The 21,198-nt window shown below is 41.3% G+C and overlaps 2 protein-coding genes across 6 annotated transcripts in view; one reads left to right on the top strand and one right to left on the bottom strand.

Annotated features, from left to right (window-relative positions):
- The window catches only part of HHIP (hedgehog interacting protein), a 76,682-nt gene extending 56,730 nt beyond the window's left edge, over window positions 1-19,952 (bottom strand). For both annotated transcript variants that reach the window (XM_015276718.4, XM_015276719.4), the window contains exons 1-4: window positions 19,654-19,952; window positions 12,821-13,016; window positions 5,948-6,104; window positions 4,945-5,146 (exon numbers count right to left, since the gene is read on the bottom strand). In XM_015276718.4, coding sequence (XP_015132204.1) covers window positions 4,945-5,146; window positions 5,948-6,104; window positions 12,821-13,016; window positions 19,654-19,920 — 822 coding nt within the window. In that variant the 5' untranslated portion in view covers window positions 19,921-19,952. The remainder of the gene's footprint in view (window positions 1-4,944; window positions 5,147-5,947; window positions 6,105-12,820; window positions 13,017-19,653) is intronic.
- Window positions 1-21,198, top strand: part of ANAPC10 (anaphase promoting complex subunit 10) — a 331,896-nt gene that overhangs the window by 142,441 nt on the left and 168,257 nt on the right. The window contains exon 9 of one of the 4 annotated variants that reach the window (XM_040698884.2): window positions 1,604-19,242. The exons of the other annotated variants lie outside the window; for them this stretch is intronic. The gene's annotated coding sequence lies outside the window, so the exon portion shown is untranslated. The remainder of the gene's footprint in view (window positions 1-1,603; window positions 19,243-21,198) is intronic. 4 annotated transcript variants of the gene reach the window in all.

The following is a 21,198-nucleotide window of genomic DNA, read 5'->3' as shown; positions in this document are numbered from 1 at the left end:
AAATCACACTTGGATGCCTTTCTGACAATATAATTTAGACAACAGATTCAGATACATGAGGGCTAAGTTTTGTTGATAACCAGTTATAAGGTCTCCTTAAACACCACTGAAATCACAGTACTACCGTAACTAGTTCAGTAGCTTCTCACTGAAGCTTTACATCTCTCTTCTGCTTGGTAATAGTTTAAAATAGAAAGAAAACAACAGCAGTGATGGTCAGTTCAAAAGAAAAAGCAGGTAGTAATATTTTCATATTAAAATTGTCTTGGTCACATAAGTTTGAAAGAACAACTGTAGTATGTTGCTCTATAACTAACAGCTGTCTTCACCACAGTGTAATGAAGAAGTAAATTCAACAGATCAAGGAAGCACACTTTTAGGGGATGGACTCTTATTCTTGTAAATGCTCATTCTATTTTTCTACATATATGCCACATATTCAGGCTAGCCTTCAATATCAGTGGACACAGGTGATGGACAGTATTTTCCAGGATATATATTCCAAGATGTTTGAGCCCAGAGGCATGTCCTGGATTCAAGTTACAGGTGCATGCCCCACATACGTACTTATTTGATTTTGGGGTAGGACCGAGGTGAACAGCTCCTTCCTTTTCACCACATTCTTGAGACAGGGAAGAAAAGGTGAAGGCTGACAAGAGGGATTTGGCTAAGTGTCCAATCCTCTACACATACTGTACCAAGGGCTACATATGTCTAATTAGCAATGTCTCAATTAAGATCCATCCATGTCTTCCAACAAGTAAACTGAAAAATAGAAGATCCGAAAGACATTCCTGCTAACTGTGCTTTCAAGAAGGATTACCAACTAGGAGATGTGCAGAAAAAAATTGTTTGTTAAGCTATTCAGAGGATTTTGTTGTTGTTGTTGTTTTGTTTGTTTGTTTAAATCAGGAATCTTGCATCTCATGTCCTTTGAGGAGAATCACAGAATGGCCTGGGTTGAAAAGGACCACAATGATTATTGAGTTTCAACCCCCGTGCTATGTGCAGGGTCACCAACCACTAGACCAGGCTGCCCAGAGCCACATCCAGCCTGGCGTTGAATGCCTCCAGGGATGGGGCATCCACAACCTCCTTGGGCAACCTGTTCTAGGGCTTCACCACCACCCTCTGTGTGAAAAACTTCCTCCTAATATCTAACCTAAACCTCCCCTGTCTCAGTTTAAAACCATTCCCCCTCGTCTTATCACTATCCATCCTTGTAAACAGCCGTTGCCCCTCCTGTTTATACACTCACTTCAAGTATTGGAAGGCCACAATGAGGTCTCCCCGCAGTCTTCTCTTCTCCAAGCTCAACAAGCCCAGTTCCCTCAACCTTTCTTCATAGAAGGGCACACGGGAAGCTCAAGCTACGATTGTCCAGACATGTCTCTCTCTCTTATGAAATGCTTCATAAGTTTGTGCAAATTCCCTCTGAGATACTGGCAACATATAAAACTACCACTTCTTCTCTTTCATTTGAACTCCTTAAAATTGAATCACCTACCTAGAACCCAGTGGCTACAAGGATCTTAAAGCCAGTGGAACAATAAGACATACATCAGGTTGTTCCACTTTTCTTAATTTCCATTTATATCCGCAGACTTTCACAGAGGTGAATAGAGGTGACTGCTAAGAAGCAACTCCAGATACTTCTATCTGCATGTTTACTTTAGGAGCACCAGTGAAGACCTTGGAGCTCACCTGCAGCAACATTAGCAGCTCCAAATGAATTTCATCAACACAGGGACCATTAGTTCACTAGAGGAACAAAATAGCATCTTGTTATGATAATATAATGGCACAATTCCATTCAATGCAGTCACTTCTATTTTATGTTGCATGCCTGGTCCCCCCTTTCCTTCCCTTATGGGTGGGACGTGACACCTCCTTATCTGACTGCCAGAGCTGTGATGAGGGAAATGATGTTAATGAGGTCAGAACTGAAGTCCAAGATTCTTTTTATGAAGAATGAAATAAAATTAATATTTTATTTTTGTTTCTTGTTTATATCTGCCAGAATATAGTTCTAAGAATATTCTTTGGAAAATCATTATGCAACAGATTTGCTGCTCTGCAACAGTGTAATGATTTATCACTCCTAAATTTCCTTTTTATATTAGAAAAAAAAGATGAAGTCAACCACCGCTGTTATACTCTATCAACACAAAGAATATCTTACTGTGATAGCTATCCAAAACACTTTTTAGGGATACCACTTTATATTACATTTCATTTACATGATACAACACATATCTATAAAGTTTGAAAAGTTTTTTTTTTTTACGATTGTAAGTAGAGTTCAGTGTTTGTTAATATTTCAGGCACAGGTACAAAATGAAAAGAAACTGCTCTTTTTAGCATAGGTTATAAAAGAGAAAAATAATATTTGAAGTCCTTATTCAGTATTTTTATGGAAAAAGAATAATTTGCCCTTTGTTGCTACCATTCCTTCAAACTTGGAAAAGTGGTGAACAGTTTTTTTTTAATATTTCAATGGAGAATCTCTACGTTAATTCAGGAATAACACTGTGTGGAGGAACTGACAAGATGTTTGAGTTAACATTTATGAATCTGCGTAAATGAACAGAGAATTAAAAAAAAATATGCACCATGTTACCTTGGTAAAACATTTCATTGGAAAATATGGACCTAAGTTTGATCAGGGTCAACTGAATCCACACTGATTACACTCTACTTTTTTCACTTGCACTACTATATAAAAGAACAAGGCATGTTGAGCAAAATGCATACGTACAGCTTCACCTACCTTACACTAGAAGCATGTCTTGACTAGGCACAGAGGATACATTCTGTGGTTCTCACAACTTGCCTGTGGAAGCAGTGTTTTACATAATGTCTTTTTAAATTCCTGGCTGCACTACCTGATAGCGAATTGTCTGTCCACATACTATTCTCCATTATCGATTTCTAGTTTTAAAGTGTATAAAGTGCAAATAAAATCAAATTACCTTCAAGTATTTTATTTTGATTGAGTAATTGTTACTTTTTTCACACTGGTCTTGTATCCTTGTAGGTAAGGAACAATGGACAGTGATTATAGGAATCAGAATGCAGAGAATAAACATAAAAATGTTGAGAATATTTGTTTTAAAATTACCATTTGTGTTATACGCTTTTTGTTTTATTCTATATTGGTGATTCTATGATTCTATTTACTTATTTATTTACTATTTCTAATTCATCACATTCTTTTCTCTACTGAAAAGCTGGTGTTTTGCTTCCAGGCACATTTCCTTTCTCCTTATCTGAAAGTACGTAAAGCCTCTGTTCTTGCCAGCCAACATTAAACATTGCAATACAATTATCCTTAAGCACTGGTCTGTTATCTCAGGGAACGGAATTAGATTTTCTAGCTTAGAGAACATCACATTATTTACACAGATTTGCTTTAGAGTATTATATGATGGTTAGGGAAGTAAAGAGACTAAAAAGATCAGGTCACTGATTTAAAACAGCACAAGAAGTTGAGTTTGAATCTCAGGGTAGCTGCTGGAAGTCTTATCAACTAGGCTACTGCCTATTCAAAAAGCATGGAAAATCCGTTTTCCATTTAGTCTAGCCTCTGAGTTCCAGCTGTAAAAGTTTCCTCCAGGAAAGCTTATTTGGGACCGAAAGGATTTCTTCAGAAAGTCTCAGTGTCAGTATTCACAAACACAAACTATCAGAATTTTCAGAGAAGAAGTACAAATCAGCTTTAGATTAATTTTCAAACAGATCCCTGAAATGTCCATTTTGTTTTGGGATCTCAAACGTTACTGCCTACCTATACAGGTATAAAGGGAAGAGTTCAAGGAATCTCATATTCATATAAATTGTTTCTTTTCCTTAAAAAGGTGTCATATACTTATTTTGTATTCTATATCTATTCAGCATAAAACAAAAACATTCAGATTTTCTTAAATTGGCTTATTGACCTTATAGCTGAAACTCAAAAAGGCTACTTAGCACGTGCTATGCATTTTAAATACTCTGAATGTTATTCAGCATAATTATTATTTAAATTTACTCTGTCGAGAGTATGTCAATATATTTTTTATCCCTTAAGACTTTATGATATACATTAGTGACTGCTGTAAGGAAAACCTGGTCACAATTTAAATTTGCTTTACATATGTGGGTTTTACTTGTTTTTCCACTCTAAAATGTGACAAAAAATCAAGATGGAACAATATTTGTGGTATTTCCTATGTAGAATGTCACTCAGTAGACTTACAAGTTTTCTAGTAGAAGTTACCCACACCTAGATGTGATTTCTAACCTCCACCCGCCAGTATATTGCCATCACTGCCCATCCATCATTCACTCCCCTGACCACAAATGGCCAGGAGCGCTTTTCCCATTAAGCAGTATGAAAGCTGTCGCATCAGTCCACCCTCACATTTGAATTTAGAGGGTAAGTGACTTGTTGTGAGCATCTCAAATACAAATGGGACCCTCTTGTCAGGGGCAGCCTGTGCCCCTCTGAGGCTGAGCCAAGAGGCAGCGAGCACCCTGCCCTCTCCCAGCACGCCACACACTCCCCAGGCCCTCCAGCTCCCAGGGCATTGCTGAGCACCTGCAGGTCACACGATGCTCCCACTGGAATCACAGCAAAACTCATCTGAATTCAGTGGAAATGAGCACAAAGGTTGAAATACAAAGAGAATGCTATCTGGTGCTGATGTATATTTTCTTCTGAATATGAAGTGAGGAAAAAATGGAGGGAAAAATAAAAATGTGAAGACAGTTCTAAGAAGCTATCTTGTGCCTCCATGAGCTAATAAGAGTATTCAATTATTTGCCAGATAGATCTGCAGTGACTGTTGCCATTACTCTTCTTTTTATTATGTAAATTAATTTTTTTTCTCAAAAATGTTTCTTCCCCTTTTCCTTAGATACAGGCTAAAATATAAGCAAATAGATATAAGTAAAAATTCCAACCTTTATTCCACTTTGAACAAGCTTGTGTATATCCAAAAAAGGTTCCTTGATCATGTCTCCTTCAGGACTGAAAATCTTCACATATCCTTCTTTCTCAAGAATAAAGAGGCGATGAGATCCATCCCCACAATGTACCGCTCCAACAGGCTGCCTTAGTCCGCTCATGACTTCCTGAATACAGAAGCAGTTGTGCTTGTGCTTTCTAAAAAATATATTAAAAAATAGTGAGAAATGTCTTCTTTCTCATAACCGTGACAAAATAATGTCCCTAAAAGATAAAATGATTTTTCTGTAGTGATTTTACAAACACAGCTATACAGTCCAGCATAAATTATTTCCTCGAACGTATGCATGCAGACAGTACTGAAAATCAAATTGAACTTCACTTGAGCAAAATTTGTTTTGTATATAAGGAAGAGAAAATCAAGTAATCTCAGATCTGAAATTTGGACTAATACATAAAATGTAGTTTAAAAAAGAGAAAAAACATTTATTAATAGAAAAAAATCTACTGTACAATAAACATAGTAAATTCCAGCAATTTTCCAAAATTTGGTTTTGAAAGTCCATTAGTGACTTATAATGAGACAGTTTATTTACAACCTAATTTAATAATTTTCACAGTGAAAAACAAATGGAAGAAAAAGATTAAAAAACATAATATAGATAGTTTAATAATAAACCTGTCATAGTGACTTAGTAATGTTAAATTCAGGTTGAAATGGCATCCTAGAAAGATGTATCATCCACAACATGGACCCTAACCAAGATCCACGGGTTGGATCAAGCAAAGATTCTAACACCTTTTAGCAACTTAAAACGTTAGTGAAATATTGAAGCTAATGTAACTTTCTCTTCAGCATACACCAGCTACAGCAACAGAAAGTACCATCTGGAAAACACAGCTGCTGAGCATAAGCACAGACTGAGCTGGTTCACTGTGAAAACCACAGGCTTTGCAATCTTATTTTTTTCAGATTAAACAACATTTATCTTTATGAACCTGCTGATCTCTTCCTCTTTGTCATATTCCTCCATGTGGTCCAGGGAGTTAGAAGCTGGCCCTCGCACTTGTTTTCTTGGAAAATCTGGAAAGCATACACCACCATCTTTTCTTGCATAGTAAAAGCAAAACTCATCAGCTGTAGTTTGGAGAAAACCTTAAAAATGCAAAAGAGCATACAAATATTTAGTGTGTTGTCATGTCTGCAGTTTTGAGCTGTCAAACTAATCTTTAAATAGATTACATATTGAGTGGAAAAAGAAGTTGTTTTAAACAAAGTGCTATCTGCAAAAAAGGACTGCTCTGAATAAATACAAACTATTACCTTTTATAGTTTATTCATTTGATTAAACCTTATTTTCAGTGCGCTTAAATAAGAAAAAAAACAATTCAAAATGACTCTACAGGTTAGTCATAAGAAATTGAAGGGGCAAAGGTCAGAGTTAAGGTTGCCATATACTTCTTCCTGATTTTCTATCTACTAATGAAGTGTAGTACCTGCTGTAAAATAGCTTGAGCAGCTTTCATTTAACTTTTTTCTTACTTTTAGTTTTGTATTGGATCCCTTTTTTATTGCTTTAGCAAAAAACAGTATCTTTTGTTACTCCCTGTCCAAAAAATTAATGAAAATGGTAACTCTTCACTGAATTAAGAACCTTTTTAAAGACGTGGCTTGTTGTTGTAAAACCTTTGGTAAAGACTTTGGTGAAAGATGTGTGCAATAAAGACTTTGTGGAATGCTGGCACCAAAAACATCAGTTGGAGAGGTGAATAACTGGTGTTTTGGAAAGCAAGAAGTACCTGCACCTTGTTGGCAGGCAACTGGTTTCTGGTGGGCTCTTGACATGAGAGTGGGTAAATGCAGTGCCCCACTGAAAAAAGGGATGTATCTCATGCTGCATTGGAGCTGACTTTAAGCTGCCCTGAATGAAGGGTGCTTTTTAGGTTTTAGGTTAAAATAGAAGGGAGTTTAAAGACAGAGGAAACAAGACATTGGTAAAATGAGAGCTTTTAAGGCAAGCCCCTGCTACTGATGATACTACAATATGTTTAATGACAGTAAAAATATCTATCTCTGTCCACAAACATAGATCTAGTCATTTCTAGCTAGTTTTTTAATCATTAGTATTGAATCTAAGATAGAGTTCAGCTTGTTATACATTCAGTGTTTTACTAAAATAGATGCTAACATAATATGCCTAACATCACCTTTCTCACTTTTTAGATTTTTAGCATACTGTGTTAGGATGTATGTAGTATGGTCTAAGACAGAACTGATAAGATAGCACTCCATTGGAATTACAGGTCTAATTTATGCATAACTTTACCACTTGTGGATAATGCTGTAATCCATAGATCTTGGCCATAAAACCTCTGGCTTACAATTTACAATAAGAGCTGATCAGGGACAGCTGTGTTTCTTTGGAAAATGCCAATTTCTTAAAAGCAACATTTTTTTTTTCAGAAACCTTATCAATTGTGACAAAATTTTAGTTAAAATGATGTTTCTGGTCCAAAATGAAACTTCTTAAATGAAAAAGAGAGAAACAGATCGCAAACTTCATATCAGTATACTCCGACGTCTTATAATTAGGGTGCTTCATTAGGAGGAGGAATATTCAGGTCAGTGCCCCTCATCTGTCAGGCAGGAGTTTGACCCTAAGTCTCCAATTTCCCAAGTAAATGTCCTAACAACTGCTTTATTAGCTATCCTGGGGTGGTCTCTCTGTGGCTTTCTTCATGGAAAATTTCGAAAGAGTTCAATTTCTTCCTTATGTGGAATAGGAAAATTTTTTAGATCCCAGAATTTTTGTGGAGTGGAAAGCCCTTCCCACCCAACTATACTTCTTTTCATATGCATCTTCCTTTAAAAACGTTGGACAAGTAACATGACAAAGCCTGCCTTTGGTTTCTATAAAATAGTATCTGGAAACACATGGTAGTGTGTTGTGGTATAAAAGTTTAATTACCATGATTTGGAGCTTCAGTAAAAATCATCTGTGAGGAGCTGGTTTTAATTTATAGTAGTTATTTGGAGAAAATGTGAGATACAATTTCAAGTGGAACAACTGAAGAGGAACGCTGATATAATCACAGACTAGTATTCCAAGGCTTTGTAGGTAGAATGCCAAAATCAAAGGTAATCTAAAATCTCGGAGTTATTTGACTTAAGAATACACCATTTTATATTTAATAATTTCTTTCTCCAGGCACAGTAGATCACTACAGAAGATGCAACAGAAAATTAGAGGTGTACAGTTTCCAAGAATTTCTAGCATTTTCTAAGTATGCCACCTACTATTTATTATAAATAAACTACTCTTGGCTTGAATTTTATCTTTAGTCAGAATAACTGAGAGCATATTTTGATCATGTTTTTTACTCAGTAAATGTTCATTTCAAATAACAATCTGATGCAAACTCACTTAACTAATGCCTTAGGCAGTATCTTTTTTTTTTACATGTAAGACTAATCTCTTTTCCTTATGAAATATTTTATCGTGCACTTAGGTGCATCTTGCACTGCAGTTGCCTTCTGCAACCTTCTGGTTTGAAAAAAGATAAGGCTTACATTCCAGTCTAAGAATTGTTCTTAAGAAGTGCGTTTTGAATTAAACTATGAAAATGAGACTTAAACTATGAAAATTAGTCAGTGAATTGCTAAATTATTGCACTGTTGGCAGGAATGTGACCTCTGTAAGTACAGTTTCACCTGTGCATTAGGGATAGTTCTGTTCTGTAAGGAAACAGCAATTCACAAAAAACATCTGCTTCTGTGTTCTATATGCTAGATTCACCTTACAAACAGCTTCTGTAAGGACAGTTTAAAAATACTCCTACTTTCCTATCCACTTATAGCCATTTAATGTTTCTTTTATTGCGCTTAGAATATAAAATCTTTAGTCGAGAGATCATTGTTTTTTTCAGTGCTTGTACAATGTCCAGAAGAACGACCCATGACAAGTGCCCCTAAACACTGGAATTATTCTGGGGAGAAGTAAAATATCATTTTGCTCACTTGGAGTTTATCCGAAAACAGCTCTGTCACCATCCACTATGAGAACTATGCCTAATAAGGACTGTGACATTCAGTTCTGCATGAATTTCTGCACAGCACACTGAATTGGATTATCATCTCATCTGCTCCTTTGCACAGACCTGCACTGACTTGAAGAGTGTATGAAAATCAGGCTCACCTGCTTTATTCCTACATTGCTGACCTTGAGCATACAGTTCCGGACTGTGCAAAAGAAGCATTTGCCTGTTTTTTGTTTTTTTTCCCACTGACTTCCATTTCTAACAGGTAGATGAGAAATTTTTCACATCTTTTCTCTCTTCTCAGCTCTCAGTGTAAACTAAACCAAAGAGGTGGTTCCAGACTGATTTGTTCAAAACATACTAGATGCAGTGGTAGCTCACATCACTTCCTACTGGTTTTCAAGCAGCTCTCTCGTCACACTGCCGTGTTGCATGTACCTTTACAAAGGCAGTGTCAGGGTTACTCCTCCTGCTGTTCTTGTTAGCAGTAGCATCACTACTATTTTTCACCAGGTTGACTGTGTGTACAATAGCTATAAGTAGACAACACCAGAACTTCTGGAGGTGGTGTTTCAGTTGCAGACTTTCTTGGAAGTTTTCTGCTTTTTTGGGCTGGGGTGCCCCTGTTTGGATAAAAAAAAAAGAATAAAAAATACTATCTACCATCTGTTCTGGCAATGCCTGTGCTGAGATCCAGGCCTGGATCTGGATTCACACACAGTCATCTGGAATCTATTTCTTCAGATGGAAATGAGGCAGTGCATGTAGTTCAAAATCTGTCCGATGTCTTTGGTTGGCAGAACCCCCTGTGGCTGAGGCACAGGTTTGTTCTTCAGAATATGTCGCCTCTACGGGCATGAATCAAGTGTTTGCTCACGCCAAGAGGGAGAATTGGCCACACTTTTCTTTACATAGCTGTATTAATAATAAATATTAGACAGTCTTCTCTTATGATCTTGGAAAACTTAAAATTCCTGTTGTTTGAAGACTTTGTTAACTCCAGCTTCCCACCAGTAATTACTTAAACTGAAATTCACAGTAATGATCAGATGAGAAATAACAAGCAAAGTCAACCAGGATGAAGCAGGGAAATTCCATACTCAGATTTTGTGAAACACTGCACCCTCCTGTGATAAAACATCCGTAAAATGCTAACAGCTTCCTGTCATTCTGCTTGAATAAATAAGTGGGCCCACTTATTCTGTGGATTTTCAATACTACTAAAGAAGTCAATGGAAACCCTGATGTGGTTGTAACTGGTGGGCAGACTCCTATCTTCAAAAGAATCAAACTAGGATACGCGCCCGTTCTCATCTTTGCAAATAGAAAAAGAACAAGAAATGAATTTCTGGAGCCAAGTCATAAAAAAACTGATGTGCAGTTTCGTCGTCTTCTTGGTTAATTTGTACTGCTAACATTTGAATTCTAGAAAAGATGCTTGTTCTCTTGAATCGCTAATAACATTTCAAATTTGTGCAGCACATAAGGGCTAAAATTACTTTTGTAGTCAGCACTTTCCTTACAGTCCTTTCTATTGGTGTTCAGGAACAATTAGCACTCCTTAATGGAGGAAAAGTAATTATTTGACTTTTTAACAAATGTAGAGTGAATCATTGGCAAAGACCTCTGGTCTGGGGGCCTGTTAATTTCCAACTCTTTGTTTAATCCTCCAGGCTAAACTGAAAACATAGCTTCCATATTTCTTTTTCCTTTTGTAATAAATATTATGGACAGATGGGTCTCACAAGAAAAACAGAAGACCTAATTAGCTGTCCTTTAATTATTTACATTTTCAATTGTACATTAAACTATATTAAAATCCAATATGCAGTCTTCTCAAAAAGACGGGCATGAATCTTAGTACCTTTGTCAAATACTGCTGTAGGCATCTACGACCACGTAGGCCAACCAGATCACCAAATGAACCCCGCTTCTGGATGCAAGTATGCAACAATTTTTTTTTTTTAGTACTACCCACTTTCAGAAGAAGTATATAAAATGATTATTAGTGTCTGATTGATATAGGAAAAATCCTACTTTAACTGATGCTAAAGTATGTAAGCTCTTTTCCTGCAAAGCACAGTGCTCTGTCCAGTGCTAAAGTTATGCTTTCATCTGGTTATCTTTCAAGGCAAGCTGGGTGGTCACAAAAAGCACTTGACATCTTGATGCACTTCAGCAGTTTTACATATACACAAACTTTGTAGAAAAATAAATTTGTCATTCGTCACCACAGATGTTGATCTGAGGAGTGAGGTTCCTGTGGCTATAGCTCCTGTGCTGCTCAGCCCTTTCTCTTTCTCTCTCCCTCTCTCCATCTCCTCCTTCTTCCTCCCTTTTCCCCCCTTTCACTTTTTCCAATTAAAAAAGTTGTGTCCTCGGAAACACAGAATTTCACTAAACAACCGTAAGGGACTTACTCTGCTGAATATGCTAATCGTTTGCATTAGTTACAACCCATGTAAAAAAAAAAACTTTGTGCTGACTTCTCACGTGGGCTAAACATTTGAAATATCTAATCTATTATCGCTGTTCAGCAGGCAGTCTTGGCAACTGTGATCCATTCTGCTTCGCTTTGGGGAATGTGATAAAGAGCAAGAAACAGCTGGTTTAAGAAAGCCTTAGAAACATCTCTTAGTTTATAAAGACAATAATAATATTTTCATATTTGAATGGGTTGAGATACATGTTAAACCACAGCAAAGGGGAAAAAGTAAGTCAATTCAAAATATTTTCTCAAGCCAATAAAAGAACACTGGAAAAATCCCTGCACTCTTGGGATTTCATAGAAAACAAGTACACACTGTACACGTGCAATTAAGAAACCCTCCTCCAAATCTCATCCACTGAAACTATCCTTTTTACTCAAATATGCTTATGTTCTATTACAAAGCTCTGTTCATAGACCAAGAAGTTTGTATTTGTAAATTAATTTTTCTTATCCTTATTAACTCTGCTTTCCAGCCTGTGCTGCTAGTCAAAAATCTTAACCAGTTTAATTATTTTCTCCTGTGTGACATTATTTATAAGCAGTGTTTGGAAAAAGAAGAAAGCATAGTTTAAAAATGACAGCCTTAAACATATAAATAATTTACTATTGAGAATACCAAAGATGTTATTTAATACAATAGTACATTACAACAGTGTTTCTAAAAGGACCATCTTCTGTGGTTATTTTGTTGATTTATTTACAAGTGATAGCACACATTTGGTGACTGCCTTAGACAATACTGGCCACATTCTGCTATTGGTTATGTCAAGCTAACTTTACTGGCTGCAGTGAGGAAGTGTTAGGTTAGTTCAGAATTTGGTTGCTAACAGCATGTTGGAACCGATTCAAAGAACACAGAAATCTACCAAATAGCTCCCTTTGATTTCAAGGGGCTTTAAACTGTTGAAAAAAACCACGAGTTTCTAGGGTACCCAGAAAAAACACTTATCAGCCTGTAGTGTCTGCAGCCTGCAGTGCCAGCGCTCCTTATTTCTTTTATTTGAAAGCTATCTGTCATTTAGTATAGCCTTTTGGATGGCCGACTAATCGCTTACATGATTTGAGTGAACACACCAATATACAAAAAAGGTAATAGCTTCGGGTGCCTTTGATAACAAATAACCCTGTGTTTCACGGTCAGTTTAATAGGAGAGCTCAAAATATTAACTCTCCACATAAGAAAGAATCACCGTGGAGGCCCTGAGATATTCTGTCTTTGAGCAAAATCCCCTGGATATCAGTGGTGATTTCACCTGGTTAAGAGTTGGATCTACGACTACTCAGGCAATATCAACATTTCAAAGCAGACATCCTTCAGTTCCATATTTTGTTATAGGTTTTACCTGGTAAGTGACCTCTGCAAGTATAATAGAATTCTTTACAATAGTCTTTGCACAAGTAGGGAAGAGTTAGTTCTCTTTCAGAAGTTTCCCCTTTCTCAGGTGAGTGGAAAAGATTCTGGGCATGAGGTGAGCAGTGTGCGCATTTGATTTCCTCCAGTAGCTTCGCACATTCTGTGTTGTTCGTGACAGAAAGTATCTGCAAGCCACAAACCAGAGATAAATAAACACATGACCTATTTCCCCATCTTATACAAAAAGATTTTATGATCTAATGCCATAAATTATGCTAATGGAACCAATACAGTCTGTAATAAATGCATCACGTTTCATGTCAGTTTTCCAGAAGAATCAGGTGCAAAAACTGTTACAATGAAATCTGCAATATGCCATTAGTACAGTGATATTTCAAGTGTTTGCTTCTCTTTCCCAGACAAGAATAGTAGCAGTGAAATTATTTTATGGACTCACGGCTGCAAACTCTTATCGCACAAGCAATCTGTGAACTAGACTGATCATTTATATGAGGATCTACAGCAGCAGGCCTTCTGCTCATTTATGAGAAATACTCAAAAACACAACTTGAAAGGTGACCTATTCAAGTATTTAGAGAGTACAAGCTAAAATTCTACCATCAAACACATCAGAGAAGCCACATACAGTTATCTGTTAACTAGGTGTATCTTGAACTGTCCCACAGTCTGGCTACTGCAGTGCTTACTGGGTAGTTCAGCAGGTGCCTGGGATTGTTCATTTCTTAAACACTGCTCTCCATTGTGCACTCTCTTATGCAGACTACTTGGAAGTGGAAAAAGCTGTATGTTTTCAGACATTTCATAAGGGAAAAAAAAGAATCTGTCCGTAGCATCTTGTTTCTCTCAATTTTGAAAGCATAACTTTCTCCTGAAAAAAAGCATATATTATGCATAGTACTTGAAGAAGCACTAAACCACGATTGATGATGTGTTTAAGTAAACACACGAGCCTAAGGAGCGCAATGTCATCAAATCGTGAAAAATAATGGAAAACAGCATAGCTGTCTTTATTAGTCTTTGAATGCAGTGCACTTTGTTAATCTATTGTTAACCACATGGACTGTTTTTTGATCATTCATCCCAATGGTGGATAATGGGAAATGTGTTCTCAGTTGAGAGGGACTGAATCTGATCCAATGCAAAAACAAAGCTCAGGTTATTTCAACTGTTTGTTTAACGTGGCTATAAACAAAGACTGTAAGAGGCTTATTTTAAGAAATATTAATGCTGTAAGTATTTATATTCTGTAAAATTTATAAATATTTGTAAATGTTGCATTTGAAAATAGCAACAAAGTTTTGCTGGAGTTCATATCTGAGTTGTTTTGTAGAATGACTTTACAATGTGTCATTTCCCTGCAGGATAACATAGATGGGAATTATCTAAATCACTTTCGATAAAATTAGTTATTCGGCGCATGAAGACTCTAATATGTTTGAGGATGCTATCTCACAGGCTGGCTGCCTTCTGGGGTGCAGCACTTTGGTAACACCGTTCTGAACTCATCATTTTATTTACATATAATTACGCAAGCGTAAACCATTTGAGAGAAATGCACTCCCCATTGTTTTAAACAGCTGTGTGTTCAAACTGTTATACAATATATGGCCTGCGCGGTAACACAAAATCCTGTTTAAAGGAACATTAAGTTAGAAGATAAACTCTTTCAAGGAAAATTTAGTCTTAACTATGTACTGTCATAAGGCTAAGTGAAATGTTTAGCAAAGTTTAGTGGCAAACTTTAGACCACTGATTAGAAGAACACCATTTGGCCTCTACCCCTATTCTGGAAGAGATGCCATTGGCTTTCAGTATAATTCCTCCAGATTTGCTGGAATCACTGAGTGTATTGCATGTGTTGTTCTTTACACTATCTGTTCACAAATTATCTTCATCTTCACAGCACCTGCAATTAAGTAATGTGACTAACATCAGCCATGTATGGTTTATTATCTCTCCTCGGATCTCCTTTGGGATTATAATTACCTCATCTCTTCCGCACCCCCCCCCCCAGCCTTATTTATTTATTTATTTATTTATCTCGAAGGCCAATTAATTGCACATTGTATGTATGGTGAAAGGTTTGCCCTCACCCTAAGTTTGTCAGTGAATTCCTTCCATAGCCTCAGCTCCTCTCCAGAAATAAATAATAATAACAAAAAAGAGTTCTTTTGCTAGATTTTTCACTTGGGTCATAGCAGCACAACTGTTAACCTCAGCCTTCCTTCTTCAGTTTCAGATGTTTTTCTAGACATGACAGATCTGGGAAAAATGCCTCAAGGGCAAGAACTAAAAATATAATTATAGCTACAATAAAGTATGACCAAAGCAAATAATAACTACAACTTTGAACTTGACTTGATATTCTCTGGGGTTGCAATCTAGGTGCTTGCAGTAATCCACCGTGCTGAGGCAATTATCTGCATCATCTGGAAAGACCTCCTTTCTTAAAGGAGGATGGCATCCTGACAAAGTACCTTGGTGTTCTGATGGGAAGTGGTGTATATAGTTCAGTCAAACCATTGTCTGCCAAACATAACAAAGCCTGGGTTCAGTAGGGGATGACTGAAAGCACTGTCCATACATGATGCTTTTAAGAACTTGACTCTAGCAAGATGGAAGCCCTCCTTAAGTAAGTATGAAACGACCACTTTGGTCTTTCCACCAAATCAAAGTGCACCATGATTACAGACTCTTCAGAGTCCTTGCCTACATTCAGTACGATCACCTGCTTCGCAGAAGTCTCAGATTTTTTCATCAGTGAGTTAATCTCAAGCAGTAGGCTTTCTTGCGGTAGCAGTGTGATGGTGTGTTTAGAAGTGCAAGTAAACACTAGGTATTACTAGGTAAATATTCAGTGTGTTTATTGAATTAACTCCGCAGTGATGCAAATATAAAATTCTACTACTTCTACTAGAAGACTCCAGAAAGAATTATGAACAGAAATAAAAAAAAAGAAAAAGAAAAAAAGAAACTACAGGATATCAAAGCTAATTTACTGTTTCTTGTGGAAAATGTAATTGACGTTGCCTGGTGATACAGAAGAAGAAATGCTTGCCAATATTTCAGTCCTCAGAATTAAGACAAAAGGATCCTAATCCCCCTGAGCAGCTGCTATCCAGGAATTAACCACAGGAATTCACCCCCTCATGTCATTTCTGGAATGAATCTTGGTCATATAATAGCTAATCGGAAGATTAAGGAATCAGAGTCAATCAGTTATCTGAAAATCAAGTATGTTATTTAACTTTTAGAAGGCTAAAGCAAAATCGGGTGGTAACGTTTGCTCTGTGTGAGGTCTGATGTATAACTCTCTACTGGCTGGGAGATAGGACAACCGTTCTATTCTGAATCTCAGTAAATCGATAACGTATTTATCCTGGAGTATATTAGATCGGTTTTAAGTGAAAGCTGCAATACTTATCTGAATGAACCTTCTTCTGTTGGTTCTCCACTTTGCAAATGACCTTACGGTTGACAATGGCTTTGGTCTTTTGAAGAAATGTAAACTAATTTCCTGCTTCAATTTTTAAAGTCATGTGTGAAATCATCAAACTTCAGTGGTTTAAACTAACTGTGCTCTGGAAAATATGTAAAACTTCCAAACATTTATTGCAACATGCCTAATAATGATTATGCCTGCTGCTGAATAATTTACAACATCTGTAAGATCATCCTTTAATCTCTTGCCACATGAAAGTACAACACAAAGACTAAAGGTAAGATAAATCCTGGAGTGCTGAGGAAAGCATAGCATACAACATTGGTTTATCAACAGAAAGTATAGTGCAAAGAAGAAGAACCAGAGGAAGGCACAGCAGACAGGAATTCTTTACGTTGAATACAGTCATCTGTTTTGTGTACCCTGGTCATATCTAGAATGAAAGGCAACGTCGTTTTGATGCTAATGGAAAAAAAAACCCAACCCGCAGTGAAATAAGTCATTGCACTACGCTGTGTTTGATATACAAGCATTTATGTCTAAAAATCATATGCTTACGAGATTGTTCAGCTGTTGAGTTGAACATATGCTTCTTCTGTACTATAGAACTGGATTATGTCATTAAAGAGTTCGGTTTCAATTTTAGGGCAATATGTAAATAGATCATTGTACTAAGGCAGCTGTTAAAGGGACTCCGAGATGAGTTATTTGTTTAGTTGGATGTGTTCAACAATAGCCTTTGTTCGTGAAAGAGCCAGAGCAAACAAATGATTGTAAAAGGGCACACTTGAAAACAATTACTTTTCACCCTTTCCTTGACAGCTTTGGCTGTGAAGCCAACTGAGGTAGAGAGGACTTCCTCGCCTGTTGGGCTATAAGCAAACGTTCAGAAAAAGTGGTATGACAATATTTGACTGGGATATAGTAGTCCTTCATAAACAAAGGGATAGCGCAGAAAACTGGAAGACGATGAGTTAAATGTCAACAACTGTATGTAAAAATCATACTTGAGGCAGTGCAGTGCTGTGTACGGTTATTAGGGTAGCTCCGTTTCTGCTCCCAAAACCGCAGCCATTGGTGCCATTTTCATTACAAATTTCACAGATTTGATCAACAATTCTCAAAGACTTGTCTCAAAGACAGCGTCTTAACCAAGAAGCTCTCATGAAAACGTCTACTGAGCATGCTCAACTCTTTGCTTTTAAAGAAGCTGGTGCTCAGCTTTCTGCTAATGTCATAGCCATAGATAGATGATGGAGAGTAACATTTAAACAGGCTGTTTTTTTGGACTGTCATAGAATAGAATTTTGAAGTTGAAAAGTTTTATTCGAATGTGCTCCATAACAGTTTGCCATGTCTTTTATGGAAAGACCATCTCATTCGGTGAAGTATAAATGACATATTTTGACATTTTTCCTAAACATGCACTGATATGATGGAGCAGATCTGAGAGGTTCAGAAAAGCTGATGTGATGGAAAATAGTCTGATTTTAAAATCCTTTAAAATTATATTCCTTAAAAAGCATAATTTATATTTAAAAAAAACAGATCTGACAGCTCAGGAATAGCTAGTGTGGCATATATGGTCAATGCCGCACATTTCTATGAAGTTTTGAGTACTGTTAGTCCAATGGAATCCAAGGGGAGTTAGAAGATGTTTTCAAGTAATTCTAAGAAGAGAATAAACCCTTCAAGTGGCTGAAGATTGAAAAGTTACTGAAACACAACTTCCAGCTTACTGCCTTGAGCCAACTGGTGCAAGAGTCTCCAAGCGCTGGATGATCTCAGTAGCATATATGCCACAGAGCCACTACAAACAGGAGGGTGAATTAAGGACATATTTTCCAGTCCTTATTCTCTTTTTTTCCTTTTCCCAGCTAGATCTTTCAGGTTATCCGTGTGTGGTTAGCTTATAGTTTAATTCAATTATCACACAGGGGCTTAATGACACTGTCTCTAGACGACGTGAAGAAATCTATCTGCCTTGAATCTCAAACTGCTGCTGCATATGGTATGAATAAAGAGAGATCTGCAGCTGAAAACCTGCAGTAAGACAGTTCTCACTCATCTGGGAATAGAGGGGGTAGGACAAATGCTCCCTCAAAAGGCATGAACATTTGGACAGAGCTGGGGACTGAAGGAGAATGATGTTCTCCAGTTTCACCCATTAGTGAACCAACTAACAAACACAATGGTGTTGTTGTTATTCTTTTGCCATAAGCAACAGGACTCTGTGTGTGGGCAGCAGTTTAGTGGGGAGGAGGATAAGTCGACCCCTTTTTGTCCTATTGATTTTTTCCTATTTGCATGACTTGAGCAAATTAAATGATGCAATATGGCTTTTTGTTACAAAACAAAGTGAGAGATACCACCCAGACACATATGTTGATTCGTAGAAGCTGTTTACATGAGAATGGAGTGAAATCTACCGTGAACTGAGCATAAAAATTCGATTCAGGCCGGGTATTTCTTTTTTATTATGCTTGGGCCAGCGAGACTGGGACACAACTTTTCCTCGAGTCTCTCAGACCCTGACAACTACAGAGTTGTAACGGAGGAATTCTTAATTAAACCTAAACCAGGATGGAGGGGGGAAAAAAAAAAAAGACCAAAAAAAAAAAAAAGACCAAAAAAAAAAGCCACCTGATGGCTTATTTCACGTGCAGCGCTTCCTAATGACACTGCCGGGTGCCGCCCGCCCGCGGGGCTCAGCAACAGGCGGGCGGGCGGCGGGCTGAGGGCGCCCGCAGCCGCGCGCTGAGCGGGCGCCTCCCCGCAGCCCCCGCCGCGCCGCCGGGCTCAGAGCTGCGCCCGTTCGTCCCCCGGAGCCCGGCCGGGGCGGGCGGTGCGCGCCGGGCGCTGCCACGGCCGCGGGTGGGCTTTGCGGCTGACGCGCGTCATCGCGGGCAGCGCGGGGCCCCGAGGGCTGCGAAGATCGTAAAGTTTGGGTACGCCGACGCCGTCCGCTATCCCAAACCCTTCCTGACTAAAAGCGCGGAGAAAAATTGGACGAGGTTTTTGTTACTCCAGAAAAATAAACCGGAAACCACCGCCGGGCTCATTTACGGTCCCGACGCTGCCAGCGCCCGGACGGCAGCCAGAGCCCGTCCCGCTCCTCCACCTTCCCGGGGCCGCTACCTGCGGGCGGCACGGTCCCTCCGCACCGGCCCCGGCGGCGGCCCCCCGGCGCTCCCACGCGACGCGCGCGGGACGGACCCGCGCCGTACCCGCCGAGCGCCCGTCCCCCGCGGGCGGCGCGCGTTCCCCCGGCGCCGGAGCAGCTCCGGGGGCGGGCTGCCGCCGTCCCGCGTCCCCGCGCAACAGAAGCGGCCGCGGCGCCCGCCGCCGGCGGTGCCTACCTTGGCCCCGGCGTGCAGCAACCCCTGCGCGTCGGCGCGGGAGCAGCAGGAGAGGCGCGGGTAGAGGCCGCGGCACATCGCCTCCGCGCCGCCCGGCGCCTCCGGGGACAGCAGCCGCCGGTCGCGCTTCTTCAGCCGCCGCGGCGGGGTCCCGTTGAGGCACCTTCTCCTCCGCGCGCCGCTCTCCCCGAACTTGGCATCCCCCTCGAAGAAGCACAGAGCCACGGCCACCAGCAGCAGCTTGAACGGCAGCATCTTGAGCATCATGCCTGAGGGAGCGTGCGAACGCGCCCGAAGGGGGGAGGAGGGGAATCCCACGGACTTTTCTTTGCACTTCGGGAAAACACCTCCCTCCCTCCCGCGGAGGCTGCGGAACGGGAGCGGAGCGGGCGGCCGGCGGGGAGCGCCGCTCCGAGAGGACGGGCAGAAGCGAGCGGGCGGAGGATGCTCGGCGGCCGCGGGGCCCCGCGAGCGGCACAGGTTCAGCAGCGGCCGCTGCCGCGCCGAGGCGCCGAGGCTCGGGGCGGGCCGGGCAGCGGGCGACGGCAGCCCTCCACTTGTCGTCCCATAGGAAGGGTGTCCCCGCGCTGGGACGACGGCGGCGGCGGCGGCGGCCGGGCCGGGCGATGCCCCCTCCGCTGCCGGCGGCGGCTGCGGCTCACTAGGGCTCTCATGTTTCGCTCCCTCTTTTCTTCTTCTTTTTAAGCCGCGCGCGGGGAGGTGCTGCCACCGCGCGCCCTGCACGTCACCCGGCGGCACCGGCCGCGCGCGCCTCCCGCGCCGCCGCGGGGGCCCGGCGGGAAGCGGCGCCGCGCCCGGCCTCGCCCCCGGCCCGCGTGCGAGCGGCGCGGGGCCGCGCTCGGCGCGAGCCGCGGGGGCGCGTGAGGAGAGAGAGAGGGGCGCGCGGCGGCGTCGCGCCCCGTAACGGTCGCCCGGCGGCGGCCGTCGGCTCCGGGTCGCCGCTCCGCTTTCGCCCTCGGGGCCGCGGCAGCCGGCCGTCCCCCGGGCACGTGGTCCCCGCTCGTCGGGAAGCGGCGGAGCCCCGCGGTTCCCCGGCGGAAGGCGAGCGCCGTAGGTGGGTGCCGCAGCCTCGACGGGGAGGCGGCCGGAGGGCAGCGCCGGCGTGCGGCCCCGTCGGCGGGCGACGGCCTCGCGCCGCCCCGCTCCGCTCGTCGCCGGCTCCGGCCGGTTCCCAGAGTTCAGGGAACGTTCTGGATGCGCGTGGTCGAGGCCCGCGCCGACGGCCGAGCTTCGACGGCCGCGGGGAGAGTGTGAAACGAATTCGAAATAGCACCGAGCGGTGAATCGCGGCGGCCGGCCTGTGGCTGCGGCCGCCAGCGGTGGGAGGAAATGGGGCGAGCGTGCGCCTGAGGTGATGGGAGACCCGGGCGCGGGCAGAGCGCGGTGCTCGGGGACGGGAGGAGGGGAAACGGGGAGCCCGCGGAGCGTCTGGCCGAGGGAGACGCTGGGGTGCCCCGAAGGGAGGCGGCCCGGAGCCCCGCAGCGCAGAGCCGGGGCGCGGAGAGGAGGTGTGAGCGTCTGCCT

The sequence above is a fragment of the Gallus gallus genome, chromosome 4 (assembly GCF_016699485.2).
Source record: "Gallus gallus isolate bGalGal1 chromosome 4, bGalGal1.mat.broiler.GRCg7b, whole genome shotgun sequence".
In the NCBI taxonomy this organism is placed as follows: Eukaryota; Metazoa; Chordata; class Aves; order Galliformes; family Phasianidae; genus Gallus; species Gallus gallus.
This window is presented reverse-complemented; position numbering and strand designations above follow the sequence as displayed.